The sequence below is a fragment of the Scomber scombrus genome, chromosome 10 (assembly GCF_963691925.1).
Source record: "Scomber scombrus chromosome 10, fScoSco1.1, whole genome shotgun sequence".
NCBI classification, from domain to species: Eukaryota; Metazoa; Chordata; class Actinopteri; order Scombriformes; family Scombridae; genus Scomber; species Scomber scombrus.
Window position 1 is genome coordinate 24,689,728 of NC_084979.1, and position 24,272 is coordinate 24,713,999.

The window sequence follows — 24,272 nt, forward strand, 5'->3', positions numbered from 1 at the left end:
TTTGTTGTAAACATCTATCACAATTTAAAGACTGGCTTCCAGATTTAAGTCAGACAAACCACACTTGACTACACAGTTTTCCTGGGCAATAGACCCTTTCCATGGTCAAAGCAGAACAAGCACAGATGGAAATTAATGCCATTAATGATGGCTGCGTGCCATTTCGGTGAGCCAGTTCCAGGCTCCAGTATTGTGCATGCTCAATCACTGACTGGGACAATTAAGAGAATGGAGCCATCGTTAATGTTATTATTTACACCTGTGCTTTTCCTGCTCAAAATGTCTGCTGTGAAAAGGGTCCACGAGGGATTATTAGTTGAAGGACAATAATTATATGCACATCACGTCTGTACAAGGCCATTAGAAAGCAGCAGGAGTAAGCAAGTAAGAACCACTGCACACTTACTCCAAGCCACAAGATTTAATCCATTAGGACAATGTTTCGACTCGTGTTTAACCTGACGAAGATCTGAGTAGGATCGAAATGTTGTCCGAACTGATTACATTTTGTGGCTTGGAGTAAGTGTGCAAGGCATTCCTACTTGTTTCATCCATTAGGGATTACTACCAGTGTTTCAGATTAGGTTTTTTCAGTTTTTACTTTAAAATAGTGTTTTTTATTATCTGGTTGAGCCATTGGCCCTTTGAACTTCATTATAACAGAGATTCAGTGTTCCCAGATTTCATCAATTTCTTTGGTGAATACAACATTATCATAACTAATAGAAATAATAACCAAAACGACCTACTGTAGTTTGTAATAAACCAAAATTACTTTTAACCATGAAGTGACATGCATCACTGCTGAGCTGACAATTCTGATGCAAAAAGCTCCTGATTTGGTCATTGACGCTGATACAGTTCATCTTGAGGATTCATTCATGTACTGAACAAACATTTAGTTTTGAGATGTACTGAAGGCGGCATCAGTAGCTACTTCATTTAAGGTAGTAGGCCTTTTTCTCTGCAGGTATTTTGACTTGTCATAACAGGAAAAGCACAGATGTAATTTATTATAATCATGGCTCTGATCCATTTATGTGTACAGCTGGTGTCATCACAGTGAACTGCTATGTACAATACAATACAATACTTGAACTGGAGATGCATGCAGCTATTTTTCTTATTCATTATTATTTATTTTACAGCTTTGATTACTTCAGTATTAATCTACAATATAGAAAATAGTAAAAAATAAAGTAAAATCCTTGAATGAGTAGGTGTGTCCATACCTTTAACTGGTACTGTAGAACTTAAACAGTCTTGCTCCATGATTGCTTTTATAAATGTGTCCTCGCTCGCCACATGAGAGAAGTAACCAAACTTTGATGTTTTTCCTTTACAGGTCGCAATATGAACCCCGAGCAGCTTCTCAAATCATGTTCCACTTACATTAACAATAACATGCTGGTATGAATATCTTCCTATATGGTTTATCCATTATCAATTAATATGAGAACAACAGTCTTTAGATTCTGTGTCATAATGTCACACACTTTAATGAAAGTCTAGCTTCAAAACAAGATGAAAATATTTCCGCCAGCATTTATATGTCAAGTCCATTTATTCATAGAGCACATTTAAAAATGACAAATGTTGACCAAAGTGCTTTTTACAGAGACTGAGAAACACAATCGAATGAAAACACAGACACAGTTATGAGGATTGAGGGGAATGAAATTAAATGAATAAAAATGGGATTTAGTTTCTAAAAACTATAGAGAGTGAAAAACAACAAGTTTGACTTTTCATGTCTTCATTTATTTATTTGGATCCCGATTAGCCACTAACAAGCATCTACTCTTCCTGGGGTCCACACAAATAAACATTACATCATGATAGAAATCAATAGTGTGATCAAATCCAAGGTAAAAGGGAACAAAAACAAACAAACAAAGCAATGATTCAACAACAATAAAACTACCAATAAAGTTTATGTGCTTTTACAGAATAACTTTTCCTAACAGCTGATTGACTACACTTCTGTGGTCCTAAGCTGCTGGTTTTTATTTATTTAATTTATCTTTTATGTGTGTGTGCATATATGATGTATATACGCATGTGTTTCATTATTTACCTCATTCAGTTGTCCCTAATGCTGCTTATGTTTTGAATTTCTTCCCCTTTGGAAAACATGTTGTGCTTATTACTTGAAAATAAAATAATGATTATTAGGCTATTATTATAAAAAATAACAACAATGACAACAAATACCCGTGCTATATCTTAAAAGTCAGTACGAAAGATATGATACAGCTAAATAATGGTAGTATTATCACTAAAAACTGTGTATATGAACAAAATGATATAATTTTCGTACATATTTATTTATCTTTGTAAAATGATACAAACTTCCACGTCGATGTTTGTTGATTTATTATGTTTGATGTACTGTTGTTGTTTTATGTATCTATAAGGTGTCCTTGAGTGCTTTGAAAGGTACCTTTAAATAAATCAAATGCATTATCTATCTATCTATCTATCTATCTATCTATCTATCTATCTATCTATCTATCTATCTATCTATCTATCTATCTATCTATCTATCTATCTATCTATCTATCTATCTATCTATCTATCTATTTAGTCACATATTCTGGGGCCAGCATGTTGTAATAGGAGAGGTCATAATGACTAATAATAATAATAATAATAATAATGATAATAATGTTACATTTTATTTGTAACACACTTGACATTTCAATCAGTGGCGATTTTAGTCCACAAAAAAATATTTTATACAAATGGAATTATTTTGCGAGCCTGTCTGTTAGAGATGGGACAAACACTTATGCTACAGGTTCAAATGTTTTTTATTTAAACAGGTTTAATGTACTTTGAATAGTTCTGTCATTAATATATAATCTTTCCCTCATGGTTCATTAACTATCTTCGGGTCCTTTCTGTAGAAATCTGATGATTAGTAATAATAATAATAATAATAATGTTACATTTTATTTGTAACACACTTGACATTTCAATCAAATCTCAAAGTACTACAATTTAAAAGCATCAATATAAAAGACATAATTAATTTAAAAAAAACTGACATAAAACATCATAGAAACAAGAAAAATCATGATAAAATATGCTAAAAATGTAGAGTTATGTGTGTCTGATCATTATACTACCCTTGAGTGCTTTGAAAGGCGCCTTTAAATAAAATGCATTATCTATCTATCTATCTATCTATCTATCTATCTATCTATCTATCTATCTATCTATCTATCTATCTATCTATCTATCTATCTATCTATCTATCTATCTATCTATCTATCTATCTATCTATTTAGTCCCATTCTGGGGCCAGCATGTTGTAATAGGAGAGGTCATAATGTCTGATGATAATAATAATAACAAGACATTTCATTTGTAACACACTTTACATTTGAAGTAAATCCCAAAGTGCTACAAGGTAAAAGCATCAACATAAAAGACATCCATTTTTAAAAAAACGGACATAAAACATCATAGAAACAAGAACAATCATGATAAAATATGATACAAATGTAAAGTAATGTGTGTTTGATAATCATCATCATAATAATAATACTAGAGCATCTGCGGCCCACTGGTGCTACTCCCCCTCTATGCCCCTCCACCCGCCGCCTCCTGCCTCCTGCCTCAGAGCGCATTGTCGGGTGGTCGAGAGAAAGGACACCGAGGAGCCAACCATGGGAGTAGAAATAGAAACCATAACTCCGGGCGATGGTAGGGAATAAACCGGATTTGATTTATTTATTTTAACAGCATACCGTGTTGTGTTACATCCACAGCGGCTGTTGTAGTTTATTATTATTATTATTTTACAACATTTTCTCTCCATTTTTTTCTCAGGACGGACATTCCCAAAGAAGGGGCAGCGCGTCGTGGTGCACTATGTCGGTGAGTGTGTCTGAAACGGATCTGCAACATTTTCAGGAGATAAATCACTTTTTAAAAAATGCTAATTGAACAAACATTACTGTAGTTATAAGCGGTGTAATAGTCTGTTGTTATCGTTTCATGCTGGGCTGAGTAAGGATGTGTTTCTGCTTACATCCGCTGCTGTTTCTGCCTGTTAGCTGTTAGCATCGCAGCTAACATCCAATCCCCTGTTTATTTAAATTGCTTATTATATCACCGGGTTGTCTGAATTACAGTGTCTAGTTACAAGGATTCAAAAGGTTGTTGTTTTGTGTGTATGTGTGGAAAGCATAGATGGCTATAACAGTGGAGCTAAAGGTGCTGCTGCTGCCAGCCGCCCAACATCAGCAAGCTAACCGGTGTTACGTGTTAAACGGTGACCGTGTTAACTGGTGCCTCTCGCATACATCACAAGATACATTAGGAGAGATGAATGAGGCTTATGAACACAATTTAACTTACATACATGGTAAGAGTAACGTAAGATATTAAACACAAATGAGTATGTGTTTAGAAAAAAAGGATTAAACCATACAATTAGAGGCTTTTTAGGAAAACACCTACGTGAGAGTCACCACTTAACACGGTTACCAGTTAAACCGTAACACCCGGTCGCAGCGATGCTAGAAGGCTAACCTTAGCTCTTTAGGTTCCCGTTAGGAGGCTGTTTTGGCACTCAGGGGGGAAAAAAGTGGGACTCATCAACAACTCAGTTAAGCCGATTTGTCGAGTGATATATCCAGATCTGTAAACAGCCCCTTCATCATCATCCTCCTCCTCCTCCTCACCAGGAACACTGGCAGATGGGAAAGTGTTTGACTCTTCGAGGTCTCGAGGGAAGCCCTTCAAATTTAAGATTGGACATCAGGAGGTGATCCGTGGCTGGGAAGAAGGAGTAGCCCAGGTGAGGAGGAGCTTTTTACTATTGATCAAACACACGTACATGTTTTACTCAGTAATAAGTTCATTTACTCATGTGCTTGTGTCCATTTGGTGCTACTTTATTCTTCCACTCCACTACAATTCAGAGGGAAATATTTCACTTTTTACTCCACTACATTTATTTGACAGCTTTAGTTACTTTTCAGAGGAAGGTTTGACACGATGGATAATATGTCAAGCAGTTTACACCCTTTTTTTGTCTTTTGATGTCATACAAAAAGCATTGTGTAGTCTGGCTCACATTTCAGATGTCTATGAGTTGTTAACAGCTTTTTTCCTCTGAACTTCTCACATGGTTTCATTTCAATAAATGTTCAAATGATCCAATATTTCAGCAAAAATCAAAGATTAGACAAAAATTCTTCAAACTGAAAACAGATTTGTTTATCAGAACTTTTTGTTTTTTCTTCTTTTTCTTCGTGAGCTACAACAGTAACATGCTGCTCCAGCACTGATGCTTCAGTATTAATAATCTAATGATGTCGTATATAATAATATATCAGTCAGACGGACCAAACCACTACTTTTGCACATTTTGCTGCAGGACTTTTACTTTGAATGGAGTATTTTTACATTCCTGTGTTGGTACTTTTACTTAAGTAAAGGCTCTAAATACTTCTTCTACTGCTCGTTTTATTGTTCTGTTTTTCATAGAAATTTTAAGATCTGCTTTTATACCATTTAATTCAGTAGCAACACGAGTTAAAGTAAATCTTCCATCTCCTCCACAGATGAGTGTAGGTCAGCGGGCCAAGCTGATATGCTCACCAGACTTTGCCTATGGCAGCAAAGGGCACCCAGGGATCATCCCACCAAACGCCACTCTAACCTTCGATGTGGAGCTGCTTTGTCTGGAAGCCTGAAACTTGTGCACTCACTTTGTTTAATTCCACTCAAATTTTCAGGGTGAGACATTTTTTTATCATTTGAATGATCAGCATCTTTATGTGTGTCAGACAGTGTAACTTATGTAGCTAGATGCTGCACCAGAGTAACTGAGAGTCTGTGTAAGAGCCTTTGAGCCTCACATGTACAGCGACAATACATTTAATCTTTTTAATTTAACCAGTGATGTCACGAGATGAAATCCTATGTGCATAACAGGCTTTATTCTTTAATCCCCCTTTGTCCCTCCTCCTTAAGGGGAAGGGGAGGGGGGGTCACAATTTTCCAAGTCTCTCTCAGAATAATAGTGAAGATTTAAAATAGGTTTTTCTTGCCATTCCTCGTTTTTATTGGCCATTAGAAGATCTCATAATCCACTTACAATGTAAGCGACGGGGGCCTCTCTCTGTAAAAGAAATGTATTTAAAAATGTATCCAAAGCTAATGTGAAGCTACAGTCCAAATGAGTCAAATCAAGTAGATATCTTTCAACATTTACAGTCTTTTTAGTGCCAAAGTCCTTCTTCTTGTTATTATACTTCTATCACAGCTCAACAGGGAAACAAAGAGGGAATTTGATGCTTAAAAAAGACTTTAAATGTGGCAGATATTCACTTAATATGACTAACTCAGACTGCTAAAGCCTCAAATAAGCTTTACATAGACTTTTAAATGCATTTTTTGACACACTGTGGATTTTGTCCCCCATCACTGACACTGAAAGCACATTTAAAGGGGATCTTTTAACAGTCAGTATGAACAGGAAGAATGATTACAGCGAGGAAAAACTCTTTCACTGTACATATGGACACCTGACTTTTTAGTGCAGATGTGAAAAACTGTGAACCTGTCCTTTAATCACAGCACTGAAGCCTTCTTCTTCTTTTTCGCTGCAGGTTGACTCCTATCTCGGGAACATGGAGGAAAAATGTTAACAGATGATTCCTGCTCTTGATTCCTTGCATAGGACCTATGTCTATAGCCTCACTAGTTCACTCCTTTCCATTTACATACAAATTGTGTTACGTCACTTGCTTTAAAACATTATACGTCATGCTATACTTTAGATTCCATACAGTAATAAGTCATAGGCCATCCCATCACATGTGTTTTGTCATATTCTGCTATGTATTTTTATGTTGTTTTTTTCTTGTTTTTGACTTAAAAGTTACAAAATATGTCTGCCATCAGGACCAGGTTTTAAATAAGTGTCATACATATTGAATCAGTCTCATTCCTGTGGCTCTGTGGCCTTTACACTAAAAAATTGTATTGATTGCGGGTAATGAATTGTCTTGAATAAATAGTTGTTTGACACAATGATATTTCTATGAATTACCTTTGTGATACTTGTTATTGGATTCAATTAGAAAAGTGTGAAATTCATTGTAACCAGGGATTCATGAATCAAGCACATGATTGCCATTAATAGCCTACAGGTCTCTGCAAAATGTAGGATTTGCTTTGTCTATACCGCAGCATCAATTCTTAATTTATAAGAGTGAAATATGACTTTATCGCTCAGATGTTCACGACTGGACACTATTCGTCTTGTTATTTGCTTGTAAAACATTTGGGGAAAGTTTATTTTGCCAAAAATATGGTCATGTTGGAAAATATTTGGTCTCTGGCAAAAAGGTTTCTCGACTTGCAGGGTAAGTTCCCCCCACAAATATTTGTAGGCACACCTTGGGGTTTGTGATTATGTTTATTTCAAGGAGTTGTGTGTAACAAGCTGTGGATGTTGTAAAGGTCTGTTCCTTACTCGAAACACATTAAAAAAGAGTAATTTTAACACAAACTGCAATTTCTTTTTCTTCCCTTGACTGATTGTATGTCATTGTCTAACCTCGTTATTCTTTTAAAATAGGCTATATAAATCTCATTGATGGTGTTAGAATGAAAGAAAGCAGATAGAAGAATAAGTCACTTTTAAAGGATGGAAGAAACATCTGGATTTTTTTTTTTTTTTTGCGATATTCTTCTGTGCAATTTAGTGCAGTTAATCACTTTGTCATTGCTTTGCTTTTGCAAATGCAATACAGACTGATAGAAGATCTTTAATGTGATTCAGTACAGGCTGCGACACAAGAAGTATCTGGAACAGGATGTGACACAAATGTCGAAGTGCATCTTTAAATAAATTATGCAGCTGTTCGGATCCAAAGTCTTAAAAATTAAAACGAAGGGAACATAAGTTCTACAATATGTGCTTTTACAACTGCAGATAAATTACAGTTTTTATTTTCCACTTACGTTTGAATTGGCACTAACATCTGTACTTCTCCCATAAGTTGAATCATTAATTAAAACTACTTGTAAAACCTCACTGGAAATATCCCTGAAAGCTGAAACATTAAATGAATCACCAAACATATTGCACATCATAGTTTGTAGTTACATGAGACATTTTCAGTCAGCAAAATTACTTCTTAAAAGATAAGTATTTGCATTTTAGGAATAACGATAAAACTACTGTATGATACATTATGTACATTATTATAAACTGCAGTAAAATGCCATGAAAGCAACTGACACAAGCAATTATTTCCCAATTATTAATCTTTACTTGTAGCTGTGGAAAGATCTCATGTTACATTTGAAATGAGAAAATATATCACAGTATCAAAAACAATTTATCTCTTCACAAACGTCTCATCAGCATCCTTCATTCATCCAGTACTGTATATTAAATCTTAAGAGAAATGTTTCCTCTTATCTCCTTTTAACCTTTTAACCATTTAACTGCAGATACACGAGCAGACGGTGCATTTCAGGACTTGAGCAGCTCACATAACCAACTCTTTTAGTGTTAGATTCAAACTGCATTAACAGATATATGCATGGATGAACACGGAGCCACATTTTTGTCTCAGGACATGGATACATCATAACTGAGTCTGAAGAAATAGAGACACTGTACAATGATAAACTTACTCCCATGATTTATTTATTAGCAAGAGATTCAATGATCTGTCTTTCCTGCACCTGAGTATTAGATTTGATGCACATGCTCTACGTTTCGGAGGGTAAAAAGTCCCCAACAGCTTTTTGTCAAATATTTTCATTGGTATAAATGACCGAAGTACAAAAATGAATGCCTACACACTCTGTGCTCTGTAAGTTTCTGAACAAGTCAGACTTTCTCTTTTATTTTTCTGCTTTTGCAGGATGCTCCTTAAAGAAATGGCATGACTGTGACTCTCTCTCTCTTTCGTTCACTATCAACTTTTCCTTTTAAACACATGATGATGACGAAAATAGAGGGATAGAAGATGAGAAACAAGCATTCAACTTAACACAATTTCTCTTTTACTTCTTTTCATAATATAATCTGCATGACTTCACCAAGAAGATCATCTAAAGAACCAGGCAGAGGCGTTTTAATTCAAGCAAGAGAATCCAACCCAACTGCGGGTTACATGCAAATCGCAATATAGTGAAAACAACTTAAACTGCAGGCAGAAGCAGTAAGTATATTTGAGTAATGAGAGCATTTAATGTACAACTCATCCTTTGTTCTCTAAGGCAAGTCATGACCACAAAATCACAAGGGCATTATGTAAAATCTAAAAATCTTATTAGTGGGGAAATCCAACACATGGCAATGACCAGAATCTAATCCAATCTGAAGCAAAGTCAGCGTTGCCGTGGCTGTGCCTGCACAGGTTGGGAGTTGTTAATGTCAGAGGGAGCAGAAAGTGTCAGATTGGTGCTGTCCCGTTCATGTTGGACAGCCCTCGTCCCCTGCCTGCACCCTGACGGCGGAGCGAGTGTAGGGCCACAGCACAGCAACCTCTCAGCAGGGACCCAATGTGGTATGCGGGCACCATGTCCCCTGGCCCCCCACGGCACAGCCACGCCATTGTTGGGACCACTGGCACAGCCAAAGCCAAAAGATCTACAAGGAAGTAGCGGCTCCAGTGGCACAGCGGAGGGGAACGTCCTTCCTCATTTGCTGCTTCAGTTTCCTCCTCATTGTCTTCTTCTATCTCCAGCACTGTAGCCTCCTGCCTCACTGGAAGTGGAGCTGTACGATGGGGCTGGCAGGTGTGGGGCTCTGCTGGCCTCTTTGTTATTTCCTTTGACTTGTCGGGCGGTAGAGGCTCTAAACTGTATGAGTGCTCAGCAGGGGACAGAGGAGGTAAAGATGATGGAAACTGACGTGGTTCTGACGGGGTGATGTCTGCTGTTGCTAAAGAAATTACACTCAGCTCTTCGACACCTCCCTCCTCACACAGCCAGGTCATGGTCGGGCTGCAGGCCTGGGAGCGGACCTCTGGCTTCTTCTCTGCTGCAGGAGCAGGGGTAGGGATCGGATCAGTGGCAGGAACGGCAGCAGGTGCCGCTGATATCGGAGCCTCCTCCTGAGGTAAGTGCAGGAACAAGTGATGATGAGGAAGGTAGGTGTGTCCACCGTACCTGCAGCTGCTGCTGAGAGTGTGGCAGGAGTGTGAGATTGGCAGAACAGTCCCCCCGCTGCACATCCTTTCATAGGTGGAGGAACGGGGCACAGTTTGGGGGCCTCTGTTTTGGCCCTGTGATGGCGGCGGGTCTGTTAGGAGGGCCGCCTCCAGGAGCAGGTGTGTTTGCCCCGCTGGGCGAGATGCTGCGCTTGGCTCAGGAGCTTTTGAGCTGCACTCCAGCTGCAGAGCCTCACTGCTCATCCGGGTGTAGGTGGCGCCACGGCTCAAAGTGCTGGCTGGGGAACAACCACAAGAACGAGACTTTCCCCCCGGCCGAGCTCCCTGCAACCCTGAGTATGGCTTGTGGTCATGGGGATCTTGTTCCCGAACACTCGGGTTGGACCTCACTGACTCTACCACCTCCTGGAGGTGCTGGATCTCTTTGCGGGCCTCCTTCAAGGCTAACTGGGCCTCCACACGGTGGCATTCCTCTTCTATCCAGTCTTCCTGCATCCTGTACAGCTGGGCCCTCAGCTCATCTATTTCACAGTCCCTGGTTAAGTATAAAGAACAATTGAGTAGAGGACTTAATTTAGTTTTTTCTCTCTTACAGAGACCAATCATGGTAGTTTTGTGCACAGAAGCGTAAAAAGATATGTTTAACGTATTCTTACTGGTTACCATGAAAGTTGGAATCACAACCAGTAAAACACTTGAGCTGAAGAAAAAAAGGACTCACCTGTGCTGTAGTCTTTCCACATTGTCTCTCAGCCTGGCTCGCAGATGTCGTATACACACCTCCTTCTGTTGCAGGGGTGTAAGGTACTGCTCCGGAGTAGGGGGTCTGATCCCATGGTTGTTACTGCAAGCTGTGTGCTTCGCCTGACGCCTGAATAAACACACAGGTGTGAAAAGGTCATTTACATGAAGCGATTGGCTTTTTTCACGGGTCCAGTTCAGAAAAAATAAACAGCAATGAACTGAGCAAAGCTTGTGTTGAACATGACCCTGCAGGCAGGGTTAAAGTTAGACACATGTTGTTTTTAAAGCTGCTGATATTAATTAAAGTGTCGCTGCACTCAAAAATGTGTTTTTCTTCTTGCTCATTCAGTTGGATGTTTGAGGCTCACTGTGCAGAATGATGTTTATTTTCATATTTATCTGCTGAAAGTTTCTCTGAGGTAAAAAGCGGTTTACCTACAAGCATGATTTGTGATATCAAAACTAGTTTGGAGCCAATCGTTGGGCAGTTCAACTTCAGTAAGTCATGTGGAAACTTGAAGCCTCCAGTGCACAAACATTAAAAATTGACTTTTCAGTAAAATCGGAGACATCTTATGTTAAAGAGTTAAACTTTTGAAATTAAAAACTGCATTTTCATCTTCTTGATTCTAAATTTTTTAATGAGGGAGAAGGAGTATGTGAAATTTTAAGGATTTCAATGAGATATTTGAGCTACTTTGTGAAATAAACCCCAGACTCTATTGTACAAAGCAGAGTGCTTTATATACATCTTAAACATGTCTGGAGGGGATCTTTAAATATTACACTTTATTAACAATTTATTGGGCACATCTGTGCAATCTGATGCAATCCAATCAAAACAGCCCTGCAAGAAAACTTTAGTGAATCTTATAATGGTTTGTTTTTGTTGCTATTGACTCAGGGAAGTGTTACATTAACTATATAGTTATTTTAGAGATTGTAGTTTGTGTTGCTGTTTAATTATATTGCATTATACTAAAATATGGTTCTAATATTGTCTGTCCCAATTTACATACGTTTAATGGGAATGGGCAAGAAGACTGCAGGGGTCTCAGTTTGTAACCACATTGGAAGAGGGCATCAGTCCATCACAGGTTTAACACATCAGTCAAACTCATCAGGAAAAGCTGCTCTGAACAATGGTTTTACATATTGTGAAAAGTGAGTTTTATAAGTCTTACCTGGGTGTATTAGGATATGTCCGGGCTGTGGGGCTTCCCTCTGCTGCCCTGACCCGACCAGGGTAGGTGTTGGTGCTGGACGTGTCACTGTATCGCCCACTGGCCACACTCGTTCCCACTGAGCGCCTTGCAGGGAGGTAAAATGGTGAGAAGTCCTTATATTAAATGTGTCAGATCGTTTGCTTCATTGTGAAACAGAAGGTGCGAGAAGGAGGCCACACTACCTGCGCTGACCTGAGGAGGGCTTTCGACTCGGAGTGAGAGACATTGGTGTGCGAGGGACCTCCAACCTCTCCACGGCTGCCTCTAGAGAGGGACGCTAGGAGCCCTCACAGCTGGACTGTAACGACCACATCACATACAGAAACACATCAGAGGTAAAGCACAGCGCAGAACACGTGGAAAATGAATCCCAAAAGAAAACGCTGTCCTCAGTAATCTATTTCAGTAAAAAACCTCCATGAAATATTCAAAAATGTCCTGTCCTGTAAGTAGCATTATGTGCTTCTTCACTGAAAGTCAGTGACAATAGTCTGACCCTAACCCTAATAAAGAAATAGTCTAGGCCAGCAGCGAATAAAGCATCCTTTCTATGCTGACACAAAGGGGACACAGTGAGTTCACAGTGAGTGCAGCTGCCTCTATGTGAGCTGTGCCCTCCCCATCTGCAGAGCTGCAGATAACATTAAGTGGTGTCAAAGGGCAAAAATCAAGGAAAATCTGACATGTGGTGGCTGGTGTACGATGATAAAATCACTGTGGTTATTACCTATCTACACTATTACTGTTACTTCCTACAGTGGGATCCAATAACTACAGGAGTCCTTCAGAAATTCAAGGCGGTTGAAATAAATAATTATTTAATTTCACTCTCATGTCACTCCCTATAAGCAGGGCCAGAGCATGACAACACCTGCCCCCCTTTAAACATTTGGATTTTACACATTTTACAGTTGATCACTGTTCGATGTCCGTATTCTTTCCAAAATTAAGGGCAAAGTGCTGTTTCAAAACCTTCTGTGCACCAGCAGGAGTAAAATGGTGGACAAACAGTGAGTCCTTACATGGTGGGGCATCGAAACTCAACCAAAATGCATCTGTAGCACTGAGCATCAAAAGTTAGTGCTGAATGCAAGACTATTTCCTTTAGATAAATCATTTCATTTTAAGAAACACTGCAATTTGATGTATATGGTTAAATGACAGAAAAGAGTCAAAACATGTAAGGTATCCTACAGGCTTTGCTATCGATACACAGGCCTATCTTTTATTCATTTGTTGACCAGTAGCAATGAAATATAAGTACACTGAGTCTAAACGCCCACCACAAAACCATGAAAACCTAGAGGAGATGACCTCAGTGTACTCAGTAGCCACAGCTCGGCAGCAAAGTAAAAGCAATAATGAGCACATACACTCACCAGACACTTCATTTGATGCATATGTGCAATCCAATGCAACAGCTCTGCCATTAATTATACTTTTATGAAGGTTATACATTTTCACTTTTTTATACTTTCTGGTTATTATTGAGGTCATTGTGGGTGATGGTTGTGGTGTGCTCCTTATGAATGTTAATGGAGAGGACACAATTCAATATAATGCACCACAGTACATCACCACCACCTGCTATGACCTCAATAATAAACATAAAGTAGAATTATCACCGTCCTGGCAATGTCAACAAAATCTGAAAATGTATAAGCTTCATAAATGTATAATTTATAGCAGAACTGTTGTATTGGATTGAATTAGATTGCACAGGTGTTTCTTATAAAGATGGTTATTTTCTGTCTCCATCTCAGTTATTATGGAGCAGCTCAGTTCTGCCTTACAGCAAAAAAATAACTATCACAAGGACAAAATGTTCACCTCTTTCTTCAAAAAAGTGTCTGACTTCATGCAGCTCTGTGAAGGTTAGAAACCTGCTGATCCAAGCCTCAAATACACAATAAATCTTTGTCATGACAGCAGACACACACAGAGAGCCTCATAATTAAACCAATCTTAAAACGATATAGCCATTTTGTCCTATATTTAAATTCTAGGACGATGAGACAGGAAATCTCACCTCCCTCTCTTCTGACTGCGCAACAAGTGGCCACTACGTTATTGGTGAGAAATACGCAATCATCTTACGTAAGTATCTGTGTTTACTGTGGAGGCGAGCAGCAGACAGTAGGTGGATGAAAACTGCAATCAGAGCACCAATTTACACGTTTGAAATGATGAGACAGTCAGCTGATGATGCCACAAGGATTTACAAGTCATATCTCATGAGGTGTGTGGATGCTGCGCTTTGTCCTTAGAGGCATCATTACGGCATTAAAACGCAGTGCTTTCTCCATATCTGTCGCCTATAATAATAAGTGTTGGAAAACCAGAGCAGCCAAAATAAAGTATCACCACTGGTTTGCATATGCAGTTTAGAACAGAAAAAGATCCTTAAACACATCACATAACAACCCAGCAGCTACTTTCCTTAAAAGAAATTCTGGTTATAATAATCATGACAAGACGAAAAAAAAAAGCTGACTAACAAATCCAACCCCAGCTGTGTCCTACACACGGTTACTCAACAATGATAATACAGCATGTTAGAAGACCCGACACACCTTACATTAACAGAGACATTGTGCGGTACCATTTAGGCAGGTGGAAGTTGTGCATCGTAGATAAAGCTTCAGTTCCCGCCGGGTGTGATGGTGGCTGAACAGTCCCTGGAGGCAGCAGGAGGAGATGCTGATGATGATACTGATGAGAGTCCATCCTGCAGCCATGAAGCCCGGAGATGAAATGAGGCAACTGCGACTGCTGCATCGCTGCTTCTTAAAGTGACAGTAGGGCGATAACGCTTCATTTGGCAGAGGTTGATTAGTGACTGACTTTTTTTTTTTTTTATAGTTGAGGTGATATTTCCTGACAGATTAATTTTTTTTTTTTTTTAGTTTAGAAACCAGATTTAATCCAGCGGTGACAGCAGGCAGGGTGATGAGCATCCGGCTGGACTGGAACACCGTGTACAACGCCTCTGATGATGGATGAATGTGCACATAATAATTCACTGACTCACACAGGCCACAGACAAGAGCAAAGTTTGCTTTTATATGATAGAAATACATTCAAAAACATTTTTTTATTTTTTAACACAATCCACAATCTTACAAGCCATAACAAATATTTACAATTTTAGACCCAAAAACTATTTCAAATGGCTTTAATGATTCACATTTTCAGGACTTTTTACACAATTAACTCCCAGAACAAGCGGAAATGGGAACGCCACTTCAGACATTTGGTCTGTATTAGCTGTCATCTCCTACAACCACGTAGGGGTTCTCTGGTAAAAGAAGTTGTAGGCTAATAAATAAATAAAACTCTTGAGTATATAATGTAACATTAGTCGCCCATTCTGAAAATGATTATTTACAGTTTTCTGGATTTAAATGGCACTTTACCAAATTATCCACACTATAAGAGGGACAGGTGGATAAATGAATTCAGTGTCAGTATATTAATATAAAATTAATATTTGTAAAACATTAAAATATATACAAATAAATCAAACTTTTAGCCACTTTTGTGCTTCATATAGATGACAAATATGCATTTTACCCACTGAAACAATATTAAATAGATGCTTTTTAGAAGGAAGGCTCCCCAATGTAACCTTGAAGAATAAAGTAGATTTCCACCCAACAATGTCAACAATACCTGTACTTTAAAGCAATTATGTCAAAATAGTTGCTATTATCTGCCAGATACAACACAACAGGAAGGTTCTGAACATTTTGTGTTCAATGTGATACACTTAATGTTATGAGGAACAACAATATAAATAGATTATACGTTTTGCTTATATAAAATAACAATAAAAACATAAATTACTCCAAAATGATCTCTCAGATCACTTAACATATGTACACGTTTTCAGACATTGACAAACCAATATGTGACAAAATTCAAAAATATTCTTATTTTCAAACTATTTTTAACATTCAAGCCATAAACTTAAGTGAATAAATTAATTTTACTCTGTGAAACTAACACTGTAAAACAAACGTGTGCTACTCTTGCATGAGGCAGATCCAGCAGAACCAGGACTGCAAGTCATTCGTGAACCCAAGCCATCGTTTAATGAAACTGCATTCTGATTTACTAATTAAAGAACTTGGGTCCCGGTGTGGCAAAGATGTCTTCATAAGGTCCGCTCTGGTGCAGATGGAGGGCTTGTTGTTTTTTCAGGACCAGGAGACAGAAGAAAGTGGCTGCAGCCTGTGAGCGAGTGCTCCCAGCGCAGAGTGCCTCCAGGCTGAACTTGCTGTCACTGTTGCTCTGGCTCTGCAGCACAAGAACGAACACAGACACAGACAGAGAGAGACACACACACAGAGACAGAGACACAGAGACACAGAGACACACACACACACACAGACAGAGACACACACACACACACACAGGCAGTCACACAGGAGAATTAAATTTCTCCAACATCATCCCTAATCCTGCTCTGTCCTTCTCATCTCTAAATCCGTGTCGACTGTAGCTTTAGATTTTATCTGCCATTCAGTGTTAAAAAAAGAGCACGGACCCTGCCTACACTGGAAATAACAATCCTGTGTGTTTAACGTGAATGCTTTAGGAAGACATTACTCACAAATATATTGTTCTGAATTTACATTTATATGTGAGATGAGGTAGTTTGTGTTATCGCCACATTAACACCTGAGAATTTATTTTTAGGTCCTTACTTTCAGAGCCCTCAGAAGCTTCGCTGCTTGCCTGGTTGTCTTCTTCTCCTCAAAGTCCTGGCTGTCCAGCATTGACTGCAGGTTACAAAAGGACCATATTTCAGTCAGCGTTGCCGGGCAAATCTCCAGGGCAGCATGGAAAATTAACACCCACCATCTGTCAAACGCTCATAGATTGCAGCTTGTCTGTTGTACCGACCACTTTTAGAGATAACCATCCATTATTAGTTCACTTTGAGGTGAAAAGTGGTGGTGGGAGTCAGACAGAAAAATGATCCACAGCCCTGTTGGACTTTTCTAACTCTGTGAGAGTGTGTGTGAGAGTGTGTGTGAGAGTGTGTGTGTGTGTGTGTGTGTGTGTGTGTGTGTTCACGAGCACCTGAGTGTGCATGGATGATGACTGAGTCTCCTGCGCCATGTAAGATGGATGAACAAACATGGAGTCTTCTGATGGAAGTTCTGGATGAGTGAATTCGGATTGGTTTTCATCCTGACACACACAGTAGAGAGAGATGATAAAAAATGTGAAAAGGCATCAGCTGAGATTTGAATCATTTCACTGCACTCACCTTTTCTTCGTCAGAAATGCTAATGCTTACTTGTGCAAGCTCTGAGTAATTCTCGTGCTGGTTGTTGTTTGAGTGATCGAGGACTGCCAGCTCACTGTTGTGTGTTTTTTCATGATCTACTGATGAATCTACAACACTGAAGTTGTCTGTATTGAGGCCACTTATGTCTCTCTGCGCTATAGAAGACAGAATGCAGAGCTTATGTAACAAAGTGGAAGCAGAGCAGAAGGCAACAGCAGCTATACATACAGTATATGCAAGTTCCTACCCTTTTGATCATCCAGCCGCATCCCCTCAACCTCCTCGCTCACACCAGAGTATTTCACCTGGAAAATACTCTTAGCAAAGAGCTGCAAAGGCAGAATGAGATTTAACCATAATAGAGATTATTTTAAATAAATGTTCCACTATTAAAAAGACAAATGCTTTTATGAAGCTAAGATTTCAGGGAACATATTTTGCTTATCTTTTCACCTTGAGAATCTGTGGAGTTACTACAGTGGAGCATGGTAGTGCAAAGAGTTTGTCTGCAGCACCGTTCTCCTTCCACTGCATCAGCTGTCGGGTCGGGGGGGCCATGTCCAAAGGGGCAATCAGATCCGAGTAGTCAGCAAGCTGCTCTCTGATAGCTTCATTGGTCAGCTCCTTCGACTGGTCCACCACTAACTTACGTTTCCTCTTCCCCCTCTTAACCTCGGAGCTCGCTGAAGAGAAACAGTCACAGTTCATCTAAGTGCTTGTTTTTAATGTGCAAACAGCCTCTGTGTGGTATGTGTGTGTAAATCTTTGGTTTGGCTCTTCCTCCAGTATTCAGATTTATAAGCATAATGAATGTGTGTGTGGTTTCAAAGGATCGATGCCAGCATTTGTTATAGCGCTTGAGTTACTGTTTGCATAATCAACATTTATGAGTTGAGGGAACACAGTTTTTAAGGAGTTGTTTGCCTACGAGTGATGGCCACAGGTTCAAGGGCGAAGGCTTCTTTCTCATTAGCAAGTACGGTGCTGTCGTTCAGTGTAGGAGTCGCCACCTCCACCTCCACAGGATGTGTGCGTTCAGCATCTGGAAAACATGTGGAGTCTATTATGAGTTTAAAAATAAGCCTGAATGCAAATGTACTTCCTTGATGAATACAAAATAACCCCACTGTCCACTGCTGCTGGTGTATAATCCAAAAAAAACAACATCTGTGTGGATGTGAAAATTAGAGCAGAAAAAAAGAAATAGGTCAATTAATTAGTCAATCAACAGAAAATAAATCAGCAACTACTTTAAGCTATTTTTTCCTGACACAAATAATCCCTAATCAACCTTGATTGATGATGTGCTGCTTTTCTTTGTCTTATCTGTTGGTAAACTGATTATTTGTCAGTTTTGAATTGTTGCTGCTTCCTCCTGTTCCCTCTCGAACATTATTATTTTGTGTTCTGATATTTTATTTTGATGGTTTTCGATGGATTTTGTTATTGTTCGAGATAAAATCCAAATAAATAAATAAATAAAAATAAATAAATTAGTCAGGCATCTGGCGCTTTACACAAAGTTATGTAGGAGACGCGCACATCTGGAATAAAAAAGTAGGCACTGGACCAAATAATTAAACCTGTAACCAGAGTATCTGCACATTTTTTTAAATACAAATTGAATGACTTTTAAGAACCTTTTTAAAACATCTTTAAGGAAAAAATAACACCATTGCTGCCACAAAAGAATACGACAAATTACACTGCTATATACACAGTTCTGATACAATAATGATACGCACAACATGTTATAAGTTATGTCATCATTTATATATGGATAACTGTATGTATTGTTTCTTTGTAAAGCTTTTGTCCTCTGTCATGAAGTAATGTATATAGGACTGCAACTAATGATTTGTGACATTATAGTTGCAACTGCTCATCATTTTTTACTTTAATTAATAAGTTGATTGGTTGGTTTATTCAAAATAATCAGAAAATAATGATAAATAACATAAACTGAACAAATATAATTGTGCTCATTCACTCTGCCCCAGCTCCTCAAATCAAATGTAATGCATTAACTCCTACAATTCCAGACATTTTAAGACATTTTTAGCCCTTGAATATCAAAAACTAAATTTCAGACATTTTAAGCATCCTGCATAACAGAAAAACGTCTGCACACTGTAGCTCTCAATGCAGGTATAATTTAATGGGATATCAAGTGATGTTCTGAGCCTCCTGCTCTCCTTCAGGCAGAAGCAGTCTGAATATCCTTGTGATATCCCATTAAATTATACCTGCATTGGGAGCTACAGTGTGCAGACGTTTTTCTGCTGTTACCTGGGGCTTTAGGAAATTTTGATGATGATGAACATTTTGAAAATAATCTTCAAATTAATAAAAACAGTAGTTAGTTGCCGCCCTACTGTAAATACAAAATACTGTACAGGCACATCACTAACAATTATTGAATTACTACCAAGCAATTGTTCTAATGGAGTTGTTTTACATTCATGATAATCGAAGGTAAACACAGGAAGTATGTAACTTTAATGTGCTGTAAAATATTTATCATGATGGGTTTTTACCGTGCTGATAATTGAGTGTGAAGGTCTCAGGATTTTCTGTCCGAGGCTCCTCTGGGATGAAGTCTGTGGACTCCGGATAATCACTGGAGATCGCCAGAAAGTCTACAGGATCATTACTTATGAATCAGTCACTCTTATTGTTGACAAATAAGATAGCTAAAAAAAAAAAGCACACCATTAACAGAATAAGGACAAAGATTTACAGTAGACAGTTTTTGTATCTGAATCTGTAGCAGACGTGCTTCAAACTAATCCACTGAAAAAGGAAAGCAGAAGAAAGGAGGTTATCATTCATTGTTTATCCAGAACTGAGAGGCAGTCTGGCCATGCTGTGTGAAATGCTATTTATTTTTTCTGTCACATTTCAGAGGCTGGATCCTCCAAACAATGCAGGCCATGAACACGGGTCCCTCAAGAGGACCCGAAGGCCTCCCCTAATGAGACAGTCTAGCCTTATAGAGACCAGACTAATGGTCCGTTTGAGCAATTCCAGTGAACTTGTGAAATCACATATTTCACAGTTTATAACCAGGACCTCACCCTGACAAAATGCAAACACCACTTGGAAATGTACAGACTTTACAGTAAAACTTGCGAAATTTCACCTAAACACATAACAGATGTCTGTTGAATAGTTTCAGACTGATGGTAAATATTGTAACCACAGAACTTATTTTTCCCTATAATGCCCTCTGATTCACATTATGTTTGGGTTTGTAACAGGAGCAAGTGTGGAGTTTAAATCTGGCTTCAATTATATAAATCCTGTAGTAATTTCTTCACTGGTACAGCTCAAATAATATATGACCAGTGACCAACGGCCATCTGATTGCAAATTTAGAGTATCTGGTAAATATGGACAACACCCCTGGTATTTTCTGACTTAATGAGTTGGGATCACTTGAACACTCAATTTCACAACTAACACGAACAAAATGTACTGACTACTGAGGCTTCACAGGACATAAAAGTTATGTCCACCATATTTGCATCTACTTGCCAACTTTGGTGAAGCCTTTGATGTAGAAATTAAATTCCTTGTCTTATAGCCTCTGAATTGGGACACAGAAATATGGTGTGTTGGGTTTGCTTGAGTTAATTCCTCTGAAGGTAACATATGAGTCACTTTTAATCTTAGGATGCATGTATAAAAAAAAACAGCCACACCCTTTGGCCAAAATATACGCAACACCAATTAAACTCCCTTGATTCCTCTTAAAATTCAAAACAGTTTGTTACTAAATTACATCTTTACTGTGAACTGCTGTAAGATGTATGACGTGCATAATTTGGCAAAAAGGTTAAAACACAACAACAGTAAAGCAAGTAAAATCACAAGGATAGTTTTCCTTTTTTGTTATAATATGGAACAACTGTTCCAGATTAATTCACAATTATTACCAAGCAGGTCGAATCCTTTATCCTCGTCCCCAAAAGTGTCTCCATTTTGAGCCAGGCTGTGGAAGCTCATATCCAGCATTCCACTCTGGAGGCTCTGGGATTCCTCTCCTATCCATCAGAGCACACAGCAGAAATGTTTGCAAAGTCAGTGAGAGATGTCAGCTCTGCACAGAAAAAAATGTCTTAAAAGGATAAGGCTGATGATGCCCTATATTTTTGTTATAGTCAACAAACTCTGTGTTTGTCTATGTCTTAGTACTTTCTCTCCTTGCAGCCCCAAGCACATTTGTTCCTATTTTGTAAACATGTCACAAACACATTTTCATTTTTAACAGAAAATATAGAAACTGCAGATTTCTAGAACAGCTGACCATTGCATTTTTTATTTTAGTAAATATTACTCATTCAGGTGTAAATAGTGCATTTGTTGGAGGCTATTTTCAGCTGTAGATTTAGCAGGGTACTGAATATTTACTGCAGCAGTGTCCAAGTTATTGTAATTACATACAATGTCAGTCAGAGCAGAACAGTGAGGCTCATTCATGTGTTTTTAATAGTGTTTAGACAACAATGAGTCTCCATGGCAAAGAGGAATAAGAAACATTATGCTTTGGTTACACAAGCGATACTTGTAGGATCAGTTAACTGCCGTTTTTGCTCTTTTCATGTTGACAATAAGAAAAACCTCGAACATCACCAGACTTATCCTTTAATCCTCTAATTATAGTACAAACGTTGAATGCAATAGTAAATGACTGGTGTACCACAAGGCTCTTGACTAACAAAGTAAATGACAAAAACATAAAAACAGGAAGCACCATAATATTAAAAAACATGGTTCTTACTGATGTCTCTCATGTTCAGAAAGCTGCTTCCAAAATCCTCTTTCAGAGTGATTTCCTCTGATCGACACTGGTTCAGTGAAAAGTGGTCCGTGACATCTATGTTACTGGTGTCCCTGTTTGATGAGAGCATGGTGTGGACAGAGACAGAATACTCATCCATTAGACTTAAGGCATCAATATGTGATCCAAATTTAATCGAAGCAGTTAGCTTAAAGAATTTAAAACATTATTTCATTATATAATTTCCAGCATCAGTAATGTTTGTACTGAACAACTGAATTTTTCATGTAAGGCATCTTGAAGAGTGATCATTAAATTAAATATACTAAGACCTACCTGTGTTTTTAATTACTATCATTTGAGAAGTACAAAACAATGCAAAAATGTATCCAATACATTTGTGAAAAATTAAGATTTTGCCATTAAAACAAAAAAGACTTAAATGACTACAGTACAAACAAGCGAAAAGGAGACATGTGTACCTTGGATCTGGCAGCTGGGTATCGAAGTCGGTGAAATCTTCAATCAAGGTTATTGCTTTTACTGTGGCCTCAAGCCCCTCGACAGGCATATCTGTCTGACCTGGTGTTAAGAGAGAAAGCATTTATTACAATTAGACCTAAAATAGCTAAGAACAGCATCCAAAAAAGAATACAAACATAAACTACAGTTACTTTGACAGGTACTTTATTAAACCCTTAAATCTCAATCTCAATAAAGTTCAATGAACCTTTCTGGGGGGTGTTAACAGATTTGTTTTAAGCAGTGGAAATGTATGCCTACACCTGTTCTAGGACTTTTTTTAGATACTGTACATGACATGAATGTAGATAACATTCTCGTACTGAGCACTTTCTTTCCCAAAGTTTAACATGTTGCATATGTCACCCTCTGGTGGTAGTGCTCATAAATGAAAGTATTTGCCACTAATTGTATAAATATAATTAAAATGTATTCAGCTTGACAGTGATTCCATTGCACTCCATTATCATCCAATCCTTGCAATCAGATTGTGAAAAGAGTCGAGTTTATGTTTAACATCCAGTCAGCTTCTTCAGAGTGCAGATTAGACTTTTTATATTCAACACTTTGTCACATAAAGTAAACCAAAACAACAGCTCTGGTTAAGTAATTATACTTCTTTACAGCCATATTTATGTTTCAGTGCTATTTAAATAACTGCTGCCACTGACAGATAAAACATAAGTGTGTTACCTGGCCTGAACGCCACTTTAATTTGAACCAGGGCATCACTGCAGTCTGCAAGAAGATACTTTGCTTTCCTGGAGTAAATCCGGACCACACCAAGGAGCAGATGGCCAGATGTCCGCAAACCAATTTTCATCTACAAAAAGACACACACTCAGATGTTATTCATACCTTGGTTTATACACTCACTGGCCTCTTTATTAGGAACACCTGCGCCATCTAAATCAATCCAATACAACAGCTCTGCTTTAAATTCAACATTTATGAAGCTTCAGTTTTTGTTGACATTATCAGATAGGTGATAATGCTACTTCATGTTTATTATTGAGGTCATAGTGGGTGATGGTGGTGAATTATATTGAATGGTGTTCCTAATATTTTGTCCACTCCATTAACACACATATGAGGGGCAAACTATTAGGAACACCAGTAAATATAATTCACCACCACCACTTAGTATGACCTCAGTAATAAGCAGAAAAGTATAATTATCACCTTTTTTGACTATATCAACAAAAACTGAAATTATATAACCTTTAATAAAGAATAATTTATGGCAGAGCTGTTGTATTGGATTGAATTAGATTGTAAGTTATAACATTATCTTAGAATTTGTGACATGCTTTTTTTGTTTTAGAGATTTGTTTTGTTACCTTAGGAGAAATAATATCTCTAATGGTTGTTTCCAGATTGCAATCAAACACTTGGGCCTTTGTGAGTTTCTTCTCCCAGTGTGCTGCTAACCAAATCTTGGCTAGCGGCCCTCTCTTGGACGTGAAGAGTTGCGTGAAGAACATCATGTTGCTCAGCTGTCACTTGCAACAAACACAACAACTAAAACCTTAAAACCTCTT

The 24,272-nt window shown here is 38.2% G+C and overlaps 3 protein-coding genes across 3 annotated transcripts; 1 reads left to right on the plus strand and 2 right to left on the minus strand.

Moving 5' to 3' along the window:
• Nucleotides 1-3,633: 3,633 nt before the first annotated feature.
• Nucleotides 3,634-7,523, plus strand: LOC133987451 (peptidyl-prolyl cis-trans isomerase FKBP1A-like). The gene is made up of 5 exons (XM_062426827.1): nucleotides 3,634-3,711; nucleotides 3,838-3,885; nucleotides 4,698-4,810; nucleotides 5,580-5,754; nucleotides 6,630-7,523. The coding sequence occupies exons 1-4, from the start codon at nucleotides 3,675-3,677 to the stop codon at nucleotides 5,709-5,711; spliced, it is 330 nt and encodes a 109-aa protein (XP_062282811.1). The 5' UTR covers nucleotides 3,634-3,674; the 3' UTR covers nucleotides 5,712-5,754; nucleotides 6,630-7,523.
• Nucleotides 7,524-9,437: 1,914 nt separating this feature from the next.
• Nucleotides 9,438-12,353, minus strand: LOC133988279 (syntaphilin). Its single transcript, XM_062427879.1, has 4 exons — nucleotides 12,310-12,353; nucleotides 12,086-12,211; nucleotides 10,879-11,028; nucleotides 9,438-10,692 (listed from the first exon to the last, which is right to left on the minus strand). The coding sequence occupies exons 1-4, from the start codon at nucleotides 12,351-12,353 to the stop codon at nucleotides 9,438-9,440; spliced, it is 1,575 nt and encodes a 524-aa protein (XP_062283863.1).
• Nucleotides 12,354-16,243: 3,890 nt separating this feature from the next.
• Nucleotides 16,244-24,218, minus strand: rad21l1 (RAD21 cohesin complex component like 1). The gene is made up of 13 exons (XM_062427135.1): nucleotides 24,072-24,218; nucleotides 23,425-23,554; nucleotides 22,692-22,791; nucleotides 22,199-22,313; nucleotides 21,365-21,449; nucleotides 19,964-20,065; nucleotides 18,355-18,468; nucleotides 17,880-18,109; nucleotides 17,674-17,755; nucleotides 17,436-17,581; nucleotides 17,216-17,326; nucleotides 16,837-16,911; nucleotides 16,244-16,426 (listed from the first exon to the last, which is right to left on the minus strand). Exons 1-13 carry the CDS (start codon nucleotides 24,216-24,218, stop codon nucleotides 16,244-16,246), a joined length of 1,620 nt encoding a protein of 539 aa, XP_062283119.1.
• Between the last annotated feature and the right edge of the window lie 54 nt (nucleotides 24,219-24,272).

Bases quoted from the DNA above. Each gene is read 5' to 3' on its own strand.
- LOC133987451 (XM_062426827.1), top strand. From the start codon at position 3,675: ATGGGAGTAGAAATAGAAACCATAACTCCGGGCGATG. The intron at 3,886-4,697 runs GTGAGTGTGTCT...CCTCCTCACCAG, and splicing joins CGTCGTGGTGCACTATGTCG to GAACACTGGCAGATGGGAAA. The intron at 4,811-5,579 runs GTGAGGAGGAGC...TCTCCTCCACAG, and splicing joins GGGAAGAAGGAGTAGCCCAG to ATGAGTGTAGGTCAGCGGGC.
- LOC133988279 (XM_062427879.1), bottom strand. From the start codon at position 12,353: ATGTCTCTCACTCCGAGTCGAAAGCCCTCCTCAGGTCAGCGCAG. The intron at 12,212-12,309 runs GTAGTGTGGCCT...CCTCCCTGCAAG, and splicing joins CCCTCCTCAGGTCAGCGCAG to GCGCTCAGTGGGAACGAGTG. The intron at 11,029-12,085 runs GTAAGACTTATA...GTGTTTATTCAG, and splicing joins ACATATCCTAATACACCCAG to GCGTCAGGCGAAGCACACAG.
- rad21l1 (XM_062427135.1), bottom strand. From the start codon at position 24,218: ATGATGTTCTTCACGCAACTCTTCACGTCCAAGAGAGGGCCGCTAGCC. The intron at 18,469-19,963 runs GTAAAAACCCAT...CATGTTTTCCAG, and splicing joins CACACTCAATTATCAGCACG to ATGCTGAACGCACACATCCT. The intron at 18,110-18,354 runs GTAGGCAAACAA...GTTTCTCTTCAG, and splicing joins TGAACCTGTGGCCATCACTC to CGAGCTCCGAGGTTAAGAGG.